General features: G+C 46.3%; 1 protein-coding gene across 9 annotated transcripts in view; it reads right to left on the reverse strand.

Annotated features, from left to right (window-relative positions):
* SLC29A1 (solute carrier family 29 member 1 (Augustine blood group)) overlaps window positions 1-13,135 on the reverse strand; it is a 192,128-nt gene that overhangs the window by 44,344 nt on the left and 134,649 nt on the right. For all 9 annotated transcript variants that reach the window (XM_033936602.1, XM_033936595.1, XM_033936600.1 and 6 more), the window contains 3 exons: window positions 11,433-11,526; window positions 7,703-7,794; window positions 2,979-3,087 (listed from right to left, as the gene is read on the reverse strand). In XM_033936602.1, coding sequence (XP_033792493.1) covers window positions 2,979-3,087; window positions 7,703-7,794; window positions 11,433-11,526 — 295 coding nt within the window. The remainder of the gene's footprint in view (window positions 1-2,978; window positions 3,088-7,702; window positions 7,795-11,432; window positions 11,527-13,135) is intronic.

Below are 13,135 nucleotides of genomic sequence, written 5' to 3' on the forward strand. Positions count from 1 at the left end.
GGGTGTGGCAGATGGCAGTGAAAGAGTTAAGAACACGATAGCTAAGGGAAAACCCCTGTGGTGATCCCCTTCCCTTGGCGCCTTAGGCATGTGCTTACCTTGGACACGAAAAGTGTATCTGAATTCAAGAAAGCTTGGGACAAGTATTTTGGCTGTCTACGGGAGAGCTGGGGACGGTAGATGGCACATTTGGGCAGACTGGATAGGCCATGTGGTCATTATCTGCCTTCATTTTTCTATGCTTCTGTGTTTAATGGTCAATCCAGGGCCGACCCAGAATGTGGTGGCAAGGAAGAGTAGCCTAAATGGTTAGTGCAGTGGCTTAAGAACCAGAGGAGCTGGGTTTGATTCCCACTCCAGCAACTTGTGACCGTGGGCAAGTCACTTAACCCTTTATCCAAAAAAAGGAAAGGAAAAACCAACCGAAAGAGTGTGGAAGGGACACAATCAGCCAACTATGAGAATGAACAATTTATTGAAAATATAACCCATGTATAGCATATACCAAAAATTATATGTAGCACAGCTTAAAAAAGTCTTTAAATTCTCTGTTTCTTGGACTCCAACACGGTCCGTGTTTTGGCTGAAACAGCCTTCCGGGAAACAGAGGATTTAAAGACTTTTTTCAATAAACTGTTCATTCTCATAGTTGGTTAATTGCATCCCTTCCACACTCTTCATGTGGGATCCCTTAGAGGGTTAAGCCAAGGGAACCTGTCACCAGGAGTGGGATCCCTAGGATAGTAGACTTGGGGGTGGGTCAGTAGAGTGGGCAGACCTGATGGGCTATGGCCCTTATCTGCCGTCATCTTCTATGTTTCTTCCAAGTCACTTAACCCTACATTGTCCCAGGTACAAAATGAGCACCTACTTCGATTGTAACCACAGAAAATCAGAATATAAAATCCTATTTCCGCCCCCCCCTCAGTAATAGAACTGATCCCTAGTGTCACTATGCTGCAAGAACCATGACTTTGAATGGTGCCTCTGCAGTGACTCAGCCAGATTTGAGTCCAGATCCCTCTGCATCATGGCACACAACCACCAAACCCGCACCGTTCAAGGAGTTTTCTGATATTTCTTTCAGCTGTTCCCTTCAGTGTTAGAAGACATGTTCACCTATCAGCTCTATTGCCGGGGGAAGTGGGGGGGGGGGCTTGGGGAGCACTGCTGTGTACAGATGGCAAATCTACATGGAGAGGGTGGACTATACATAGTGGGGGCTGGAAGGGTTAATATCTGGGGAAAGCAGAAGCATTATTTTGGGGTGGGGAACTTGAAATTGGTAATCCCTGTCATTGCTGTTGACAGTGGAATCCATCACCAGTCCAGTGGCGTAGCAAGAGTGAGCAGTGCTCCTCTCCCACCCTCTTCCCCGCCCCCCTGCCGTGCGTGTGTGAGAGCCTTCCCCGTGCCTTTTCAACTTCGTCACAAGCAGCCACCCTCTTGCTGCCTGTGTTGACTTTTGCCCGCTCTCTGGCGCGGGTCCCTGGAGTGACGTTAGAGACAGCGCCGAAGCCGACGCGGGCAGCCAGTTGGTGGCTGCTTGCGCCGAAGTTAAAAAGGCACGGGGAAAAGGAAGGGGCACATGTGCGGTGGGGGTGGGAAAGGGGTAGGAGGGGTGTCAGCGCCCTGAGCAAGACTGCGCCCGGGGCGAACCGCCCCCTCGCCCCCCGCCTACTATGCCAATGCACCAGTCCCTCCTTTTCTTCTAAAACCAGCAGGATGTGTCAATCGCATATAGGAGACATCATCTGACAACTCCCATTGGACGGATTTTCAAATTCGGCTGCCTCTGCTTCGAGACTCTTTTTGGCACCGCAGCCACCTACCTCCTGAAACACCTCACCCTGCAAGACAAACTCCACTTCTCACGCATTCCCTTCCCCTACAGGATGCAGGTTCAAAAGATTCCTCAACAGGACACTCTCCTTCCAAGCAGGGGTCTGGAACAACACCTTAAGCGACCTCATCCTGAACGCACCAACATACCATTCATTCAAAAAATCCCTAAAAACCCAATATCTGATCCTTCATTCCTGCTCACCCCTTACCTCTTCCTACACGCTCCTCCCTCCTCCCTCTTCCGCTCTGTCTTCCACCCCTTCCCAATTCTAACGGATGGAATGCCATCTCGCTGTCCTTACACGTTGAACATAGAATTAGTTCTAAAATCTTACTTTTAACCTTCACCACAAGACTAAATAATCAACCGGAGTTTATTAACAGACTTTTAATTCCTTATAATTCTTTAATGTCACTAAATCTTCTCGTCACACCCTCTTTAAAATGAATCAAGACGTTGCGTTCCAACAACTTTGCTGTCACTGCCCCCACTCTCTGGAAGTCACTGCCCAATCATTTGCGCAGTGAATCCGAAATAAAACAATTCAAATCAAAATGAAAAACGTTTTTGTTCCAGGATGCTTTTGGAGAATAACTGTCCTCTTAAGGACAAAACCAAACAAACTTTATGACCTTTTATCCTAACCTATCGTATTTTCCTTTTTTTGTTTTGCTTTTTCTTTCACGATCTTTCCTAATGTTTGAAGTAAGTCCATATGTCTTATCATGTGTTTTATTAAGCCACTTTGGTTTTGTCTAGTATCCCTGATTTTTAAACCGTTTAGAAACCTGATTAAGCGGTCTAAACATTTTTTAAAATAAACTTGAAACTTCTACACCGTCTTGAACTGAAAAGGTATGACGGGATATAAATAAAGCTATTATTAATATTATTATTATATATAGTTGACTCATCCTGTTGTCCACAGAGAACCTTCTCCCCCCCCCCCCCCCCCACACTAAAGGGTAAAAGGTCATGGACTTGATATATTGCCTTTTTGTGGGTACAATTAAAGCAGTTTACCTGTACTGCAGTATGTGCAGGTCCTTTTTTCTGTCCCTCGTGAGCTCACAATATACGTTTTGTACCTGGTAACATCACTTTCCCCTCTCCCCCCCCACGCCGTACTTACTCCAGGCACTGGAGCCTGCGACAGTAGATTTAGCATCAGCAGTGACGGCGGGAAAGACTCCAATGGTGACAGTAAACACGAGGCAGACAGAGAGCGCCATCAGCCAGAGCTGCGGAGAGACAGCAAGTCAAATCCCAGTTAGCAGCAGGTACAGAGAACACTACGGACAGACAATGGGCTGTCTTTACCTTTTCTTTAGTTCTAAATTACAACCTTATGCTTGTTATAAGGGGTAATTATAGTGTACAACTATGCATGCACATACTGTATATATAATGTGGGTGAACATAAGAACATAAAAATTGCCGCTGCTGGGTCAGACCAGTGATCCATCGTGCCCAGCTGTCTGCTCTCGCGGCGGCCCCCAGGTCAAATGCCAGAGCCCTAACAGAGATCAATACTACCTCGCTGAATGTCCAGCTCTCTTGATTGTAAACCGCCTAGAAGTCGCAAGATTGTGGCGGTATAGAAGAATAAAGTTATTATTATTATTAGTACCTGCGTATGTTCTGGTTCAGCAGGAACTTGTCCAACTTTGTCTTGAATCCCTGGAGGGTGTTTTCCCCTATGACAGCCTCCGGGAGAGCGTTCCAGTTTTCTACCACTCTCTGGGTGAAGAAGAACTTCCTTACGTTTGTATGGAATCTATCCCCTTTTTCCTCTGGGATCTAGCAAGGTACTTGAGACCTGGGTTGGCCACTGTTGGAAACAGGATACTGGACTTGATGGAGCTACAGTCTGTCCCAGTACGGTAACTCTTATGTTCTTGCGTGAGACAAGTATTGGACAGTCAAGCCATTGTGACATCATTGATTAGGTTGGCTCTTAGGCATTGGTGGAATGAGGCATTATGACATCACAATACCAGCTCTGGTTATCAGAGGCTAAAATTTTTCACAGTATGTATTTATTTTTTCATTTTTCTATATTGCTTTCCCAGGGGAGCTCAGAAGAGTTTATATGAATTTATTCAGGTACTAAAACATTTTTTCCTGTCTGACCTGGTGGACTCACAATCTATCTAATATATCTGGGGCAATGGGGGATACCCCTATATTTTTAAATTTGAAATACATGCTTATAATTTAACCCCCTGGTGCAGAAAGTATGAACTTAGGGCCGTATTCTATTCAAAAAATTGGGGCTGACTGGAATGACACTTACCCCCCTCTTCTACGAAACCGCGCTAGCGGTTTCTAGCGCAGAGAGCCGCGCTGAATGGCCTGCGCTGCTCCCAATGCTCATTGAGTTCCTACGAGTGTTGGGAGCAGCGCAGGCCATTCAGTGCGGCTCCCTGCGTTAGAAACTGCTAGTGTGGTGTCGTAAAAGAGGGGGTTAGTGTAAATCTATAAGATATACACACGTTATAGAATCGTGCTAAGCACATCACAACTTTTAGGCTCTCCCATATAGGCCAAGGAAACCAGACCTAAATCCCTGCGCCTAACTTGTGTGCACATCAGACGTATTCTAGAACAGTCTAGAAATACCCACGATCCGCTCATGTTACTCCGCTGACCGTGCCCTCTTGTCAGATTTGCATACTCGATCTGGCTTGCACCTACCAAGTTGTGCGCATAACTTTTAATTAGTGCCAATTAGCATCAGTTATAAGAACATAAGAATTGTTGCTGTTGGGTTAGACCAGTGGTTCATCGTGCGCCCAGCTGTCTGCTCATGCGGCGGTCCCCAGGTCAAAGACCAGAGTCCTAACAGAGATCAACACTACCTGCGTACGTCCTGGTTCAACAGGAACTTGTCTAACTTTATCTTGAATCCCTGGAGAGTGTTTTCCCCTATGACAGCCTCCGGGAGAGCGTTCCAGTTTTCTACCACTCTCTGGGTGAAGAAGAACTTCCTTACGTTTGTACGGAATCTATCGCCTTTCAACTTTAGAGAGTGACCTCTCGTTCTCTCTACCTTGGAGAGGGTGAACAACCTGTCTTTATCTACTAAGTCTATTCCCTTCAGTACCTTGAATGTTTCGATCATGTCCCCTCTCAGTCTCCTCTTTTTCTTAGTTTCTCTAATCTCTCACCGTACGGTAACTCCTCCAGCCCCTTAACCATCTTAGTCGCTCTTCTCTGGAGGCTTATTAAACAATTCAGTTGTGCATGCAAATCAACTGTGCGCACCGATTTGCATGCAGAACGAAAGGTGCCATACACAGAATTTAGGGATTCTGTACAGGTCACCTAAAATTAGGTATCTGAAGTGTGTGCATTAAGTGCAAATTCTAAAATGGAATTTCCTGCACAGGAAACATGGAATCTAGAGCTTGGCATGTGTTCTCCATATCTACTCGAATCATCAGTAGCCACTGTCCAATGATATCAATTTGTAATCTGACATCACCAATTGCACAGAATACAGCCTGAGTTTTCATACAAAGGCTAATTGCTAATGGAAGCAACCAGAGAAAGGTCACCCAAGACTGTCGTGGTTCTGGAAATTCGTGTATTGAAGGTCTTTCCCAGCCACATCAGCAATATCCAGAGCCTCCCCCTGGCACCTAATGAGTTAATTGTTCTAGTCTTCTCCTGGCAAGCAGGTCTTTTCTCACCACTTTCTTCCTGCCCCTGGGGTGGGAGAGGAAGGTAACAGGGGCACCAGTCCCTGAAGCAGGATGTTTGCCACCAGGGGACACCTCGGAGACAAATCCCGATGGGCCATTAACACGTCCATTTCAGAAGAGAAATAAAACTGGGATTTTGGCCAACATCAGCCTGCTAATGACTAGAACACTGCAGTGAATTGAATAACTTAAGTGCTACATAAGTTCTACCTTATGGCTGAACTCTCTGACCGTTTCCCCATAAATATATAATGTGAGAAAAGTCTCAAGGCAGAAACTATGAGGAAAGACTACAAAGGTTAGGGCTGTTCAACTTGGAAAAGAGAGGGCTGAGGGGAGATAGGATTGAAGTCTACAAAATCCTGAGCGAAGCCTCAAAAATTACAAAAGACACGCAATGAAGTGACAGGGAAATACTTTTAAAACCAATAGGAGGAAATTTTTTTCACTCAGAGAATAGGTAAGCTCTGGAACGCGTTGCCAGAGGATGTGGTAAGAGCGGATAGCGTAGCATTTTAAGAAAGGTTTGGACAAGTTCCTGGAGGAAAAGTCCAATGTCTGTTATTGAGAAAGACATGGGGGAAGCCACTGCTTGCCCTGGATCGGTAGCATGGAATATTGCTACTCCTTGGGTTTTGGCCAGGTACTAGGGACCTGGATTAGCCACCGTGAGAATGGGCTACTGGGCTTGATGGACCATTGGTCTGACCCAGGAAGCCTATTCTTATGTTCTTAACAATGCAACTCGTTCTTAACCCAGTATTTCAACGGTAGCCCACGCTGATAACTTCTCCTCTACGGAGGCAATTTTATAAGTGATCTGAAAGTGTAGACCTGCATTTTACACACTCAGATGGGCACTTATAACTAGTGAGGTAGTAAGGGGGGGGGGGGCGGTCCGCTTTGGGCGCGGTCTTCCTAAGGGCGTGGCACCCCTCCTCCTCTCCTTGCCTTCCCCCGTACCTTTTTTACTTCCCCGCCGTGAGGTAGCTGCCTGCGTCGGCATCGGCGCTCTCTCTGACATCACTTGCGGGACCTGCGCCCGGGAAGTGATGTCAAAAAGTGAGCTGACACCAACAGGGCATGCTTCTTTCACCGGAGAAGTTAAAAAGCTACGGGGAAAGAGAAGGGGGTAGGGAAGACGGCAAGGGAGGGGCACCGCTCACCCTTACTGTGCCACTGCTTATAACATCATCCCGGTAGATTCATGTACAGAAGTAAGCACTAGGATAACACATCGGTACATTCTGCTCGCAGAGGCAGGATTAGCACTGACAGAGTTCACACATAAGCTCCGATTCCTGTTGGTACAGCGGACTGACTCATTCGCGGTCTGCTCCGACTGCCTCCTCCTGTAGTAAAGTCGGGCTACACCAATCAGGAGCTGCGTGATTTTCTTCACCCGCCAGCGCTCCAGCGGCCCTCTTCTGCCTCCCCTGCCTTTTGACAGGTGAAAAACCTTCGAAATTTGCGGGGGTGTACTGTACACGCACGCACACAGTTAGACCTGCCTCCATGCAGACGTGACTCTGCAGCTGCTTTCTGCTGGGCTGCATGTGCTGTCTTTATTAAATAGGTGTCAATACGCCTTCCCCACCTACACCCCCTACCACAAAATTACCCTCAAGGGCCAGTCGGACTTAGACGCTTGGAGACGCTTTGAGCCTGAGACTGGCAACGAGGAACGGACTGTGCACAACTTTGCAAAGGGAAGCCCTTGCTCTGTAGACTCCACCTGCTTTTGATATGGGACAACTTTGCTGAGAAATAGAACATGTAATTTACAAGTACTGTTTCCTAACTCCAGGCCCAGCTCCTCTTAGCCAGTCCTAAAGTTCATATGTGGAGTAATTCCATAAGCACTTTTAGTTGGATTAAGGGCGAGCAGCTGTCAGAGAGCACATCACCTGAGTACACATGAGGAATTGGCTTTTGAAAATTGACTTATTGCACCCTCATTCTCCCTCATGACAGCCTTGTCAAGTTAATCATGCTCACTGTAATTAATACATTTCCCGATATTCTTTGCCTGTGCATCTCAACTAGGTTTTAAGTTCATACAGCGCTGTGCACGCCTCATAGATATGGTAAGTAACTGGACTTAGATGTGATGTGATGAGGGATGCAGAACTGTCCAATTAAGACTCACCTTTGTAAAGATGACGATTACAGACAAATTCTTTTTATCACCACTATCATTTCTACTCAAGACTCCATCTTTGCCATATGGATTCTCCTCCCCTGCAAAGAGAGTACAAAATACCATGACTGTTTCTGAAAGCTCACCTATACCTGGCATGGGATGGTGAATGTCTAGGATTTATCCCAGATAACAGCATAGACAGAGAAGGACATTCACAGGACAGGTATTGAACTTCAAGAAGAGTAACTTGATTAAAATAGGAGAGGCCTTTAGAGAGGCGCTGGGGGATGGGAGAACAAGGACATATTAGGATAGAAGTGAACAAAATAAAAACGTATTCTTGTAAGGGCAACACACGGCAAAACCAACAACAAGAGAGAAGGATTCTGGTTTGGTTTTCAAAAGAAGTATCAGAAAAGGGAAGGACAAAATGTTTTCCCAAACACACTGGGATGAGTATCTGGAAAAGCTCAGGGAAGTAGGGAAAGCAGTCAGGACGGTGAAGAGGAGAGTGGTGGAAAAATAGCTACAGCAATGAAGTGAAGTGAAATGCTAAAAGCAGAAAATGCAGAGATAGTATTGAAAAACTAATGTGAAAAGAAGGAATGATTGGAGGGTGATGAGGGGAAGTCCATAGTCTGGTTCGGTAGCATGGAATGTTGCTACTATGTGGGTTTTTTGCCAGGTACTAGGGACCTGGATTGGCCATTGTGAAGATGGGCTACTGGGCTAGATGGACCATTGGTCTGACCCAGTAAGGCTGTTCTTATATAGTGTTCACTGAAAAAAAGGATAAGAAATAGACTATCCATTTGTTGGCAAACAGGTTGGTGAGGTGTACATCACTCCATTTAAAAAGATTGATGCTTCATGAGAAACATTTAGTGTTTCAAGCTTCTAAGAATTGGCAAATGTTTGTCTCTTGTTTGTTTAACTCATGAAACTATTACTCTTTTAGGAAAAATGTAAAATTTGTTATTTATATACCACTTATATCCTAAGTGGTTTTACATTCAGGTACTTTATCATATTTCTCCATCTGTCCTGGTGGGCTCAAATGGTTCTCCATCAAATGCACACAGGATATTGGCACGCTGACAATTCTGCCCCGACAGTTGCGCGCAGGACAAATGCACGCTGCCCTAGGCCTTCCTGTTTGCGCTCTGAGGGGGAGTGTGGGGGGAACCTCCCACTACACTCGCACTCTCGTTAGGAACCCCCCCACACTACACTTACAACTCGCGCTCTGAGCACTTCGCCCTATGCCTTCCTGTTTGCGAACCCCCCCCCCACACTCGCGCTCTCGTTGAGGGGGGATGTGAGTGTGTGGGAACTCCCCACTACACTTACAACTCGCGCTCTGAGCACTTACAACTTGCTCTGGGGGGAACCTTTACAATGACTTGCTCGGGAGTGGGGGGAGGGGTTAAATGCTGACGCACTCTGAATTACAACATTGCTTCAACCCCCCCCCCCTCCACTACACTTACAATTCCGCCTCAACAATTCCCCTCCTTTCATGCGCCAATGTCTTGCGCGCTATTGACGGTTTACCTCTCAAGCTCTATCAAGTGTACTTGGAGCAATGGGAGGATTAAGTGACTTGCCCAGGGTGACAAGAAGCAGTGAGGGATTTGAGCCCACAACCTCAGGATGCTGAAACTGAGGCTAACTACTGTGCTACACATTCCCCACTATAAAATATTATGTTAATCAGGTTTTCTGTAACACCTTTACCTATTCAGTTCAAGGTCGGATTGCATTACAAGAGGTTTTATTTATTCAATTTTCTATATCATTCTCCCAAGGGAGATCAGAACGGTTAACATGAATTTATTCAGGTACTTAAGCATTTTTCCCTGTCTGTCCTGGTGGGCTCATAATCTATCTAATGTACCTGGAGCAATGGGGATTAAGTGGCGTCACAAGGAACAGCGTGGGATTTGAACCCACAACCTCAGGGTGCTGAGGCTGTAGCTTTTAACCACTGCGCCACATGGACATTCAATAGAGTTGGTAATACAGGTAGATCAGTACAATTATTAATGCAGTTAGGTCCGTCATTATGTCTCAGGGGTTGTGGTCAATATTATTTAAGAAATGTATATTGGGTTAAGATTTCTAATTGTTATCGTAGCGTATTATCAGATGTAATTCCTAAGTGAATGTTCTCGGTCTCTTAATGAATTGTAAACCACTCTAAACTTGAAGCTTTTGGTGGCATATAAGTGAGTGGTGTATCACAAAGAAGAAATATGCATGACATTGGCAAATTGGGCCAGGGAGCTAGTGAATCTGAGAGAGATCAGAATGGCCCCCCCCCCCAGGTCTGTCCAGTCCGTCTACAGAAGTGGTCTCCAATTCAAACCCTTTGCAGAGCCACATTGTGGATTTGTAGGTACTTGGAGGGCCTCAGAAAAAAGAGTTAATGTCTTATTAAAGAAATGAGGTAAAACTCTTTATAGTTTCTAAATCTTTCCTTTGGCTAAGTCTTAATAATAATATTGTATTTATGATCAAGAAACGGTTTTATTTTGCTTTTGGGATTATGATAAACATACCGAGGGCCTCAAAATAGGACCTGGCAGGCCGCATGTGGCCTCCGGGCCATGAGTTTGAGACCATTGCTCTACAGAGAGAGGAGCTGTTCCAGAGGAACAGAAGAGGGAAAAGGGAAAAAACTGGTACAGTAACTGACTTCAGTGGTGGATAAATGATCGATGAAAGGTGAACCATTTTCATTCCACATAATTACAAGCCACAAGTGTTCATCAGAGGGAGGGCAGGCCAGATACTCTGGTTGATTTCTTTGACTTAGTTTCCAGGAAATTAATTCAGGGGCGGATACTCAATATGGTGCAATTTCATTTCAGAAATGCTTTGACATTCTGTGGGTGGGGATGGAAGCCCTGAGTTCGGCCTCCACAACAGGAAATTCTGTGTTATAGCTGGAGACGTGTGTGTGTGAGCTGCTTGGGCTACACCCATATTGGTGAAGAGCCCTGCACCAGTGGCATAGTAAGGGTGAGTGTTGCCAGGGCGGGCCCTTCCCACCCCCCCGGCACATGTGCATCCCCTTCCCTTATCCTGTTCCTTCTTTTACCGTCTCCAGCGTGAGCAGCATGCCCACGTCGGTATCGGCTCACCCTTTGACGTCACTTCCTAGGCACGGGTCCCAGAAGCGACGTCAAGAGAGATCACCGATACCAACGCGGGCAGCAGCCTCGCACCAGGGAAGTAAAAAAGATACAGGGTAAAGGAGACAGAGACAAGGAGAAGGGGGGTGGTGGAGGAGGGGTGCCACGCCCTTAAGAAGACCGCACCCAAGGTGGCTCCCCTGCCCCCCTAACTATGCCACTGTCCTGCTGGATCTGTGCCAATGGGGCATCCAGAACCGTACGTGGGAATGTGTGGTACAGTGGCTAGAGCTACAGCCTCAGCACCCTGAGGTTGTGGGTTCAAATCCCACGCTGCTCCTTGTGACCCTGGGCAAGTCATTTAATCTTCCCTTTGCCCCAGGATCATTAGGTAGAGTGTGAGCCCACCAGGACAGACAGGGAAAAATGCTCGAGTACCTGAATGTAAACCACTTAGGCCATAAATACTAAAATTAATTAAATAAATAAAACCTATCTGGGAGAGTAACCCAATTACTGTTAAGCAGTCAGGAAAAACGAGATAGTCTCACACTGCTGCCGAACAGAATCCTTCCCCTCCTCCTCACGAAGGCTCTCACCTTTATTCATCAAGTTTATCTTCGTCTCGTGTTCGGCGTTGGCTTCGTTGCTCTGGGAGGTCGTGTCTTTCACAACGTGGTGGCGGAAAAATTCCTGAAACAGAGTGATGTCGGTCAGGGGAGGCGTAGCTACATTTGAAGCTGTGAGAGGGAGAAACTGGGAGTAGGTTCAGGGCAGGTAAGGGGGAATAATGTGAGAAGGTGGAAATGACAAAGTGTGGGTAGAAATAAGTAACGGGGGGGGGAGATGTGAAGGCAGGAGAGGAGGAAATAGTGAGGGGTGAGGACGGGGGAAGAGGAGGCAGAGAGGATTGACGGCCATGGGAGGAAGTAGCAATGGGAGAGAGGGAGGCAAAATTAAGGGCTGACGGAGGAGAAGAGAATTGAAGACTAAAATGGCCCAATGAGTGGGTCCTGTAACGATTTCTCTCCTTGAAGGTAAGAGTTGAGCAGATAAGTTCCCATATGAATCCCAATATCCAGTCCTGCTTTTTTTACTAATTTATTTACACAAATCCAGAAACATAATTCTCTGAGGTGGCTAAAAAAGTGCATACACCATAATGCAAGTTAAAACGTAAAGAGCATTGTAACTTGCAAATACATGCAAAACAGCTCATTATTATGCAAATGAAGTAGCACGACTTATGAAAATATTTAGCAAGTTGCACTACTCTTGAAAGTTAACTGTACCTGAACAGGACTAGTTGCTGCCTTCTAAAACCTCTTGTAAAAATTTGTGAGGCCCATGGCCCAGATCTGCCTAAGCCCCCTCCAGGCAACCTGACTTCTGAATTGTGAAAAAAAAGATGGCTACTTTGAATCCATATGACCAATGGTCCATCTAGCCCAGTATCCCATCTTCATGGTGGCCAATCCAGGCCATAAGTACCTGGCCAAAACCCAAAGAGTAGCAACATTCCATGCCACTCACCAATCCAGGGCAAGTAGTGGCTTCCCCCATGTTTTTCTCAATAACAGACTATGGACTTTTCCTCCAGGAACTTGTCCAAACCTTTCTTAAAACCAACTACGCTATCCACTCTTACCACAACCTCTGGCAACACGTTCCAGAGCTTAACTATTCTCTGAGCAGTGGCGGACCAAGGGGGGGGGGGGCGGTCCACCCCGGGTGCACGCCTTGGGGGCTTGCACAGCTGGCCAGGTCCGGGTCCTCCTGTCCTTCTGTGCAACTGGACCTGCACCTCAGCACCTCGTTCCTTTCCCCTGGTCCACACCGCTGCAGTCTTACCTCCCCGCTGCTGCTGCTAATCGCCAACAAAAAGTCTTCTTTCTGACGTCAATTCTGACGTCGGAGACGATGTTCTGAGCGTTTTTAGCGCCAGCCGTGGTGGTAGCAGCTCTGATGCTCAGAATTCTATGAGCGTCAGAGCTGTTACCACCGTGGCTAAAATCCACACTACAGTTTTGTAAAAGAGGGAGGGGTTAGTTTGTGATGACATATTCCATACTAGGCAAAGGTGTTTTTTGTGTTCTGTTTGTTCGAAAGACATGGTTTTCTGTTAGGATTGACGGTGTAGGATTGATCTGTACTAGTCTGGCTTGTTTACTTTTACAATGGGGGTATTGATGTACTGCTCACTGCATATGTAAGATGCTGCCTTTTCCTAGGTACTCATGTGTGACATGAGGCTTGTTACTAAAAATCATGTTTCATACAGATGGGGGGTGTGTCAAAAAAT

The sequence above is a fragment of the Geotrypetes seraphini genome, chromosome 3 (assembly GCF_902459505.1).
Source record: "Geotrypetes seraphini chromosome 3, aGeoSer1.1, whole genome shotgun sequence".
NCBI classification, from domain to species: domain Eukaryota; kingdom Metazoa; phylum Chordata; class Amphibia; order Gymnophiona; family Dermophiidae; genus Geotrypetes; species Geotrypetes seraphini.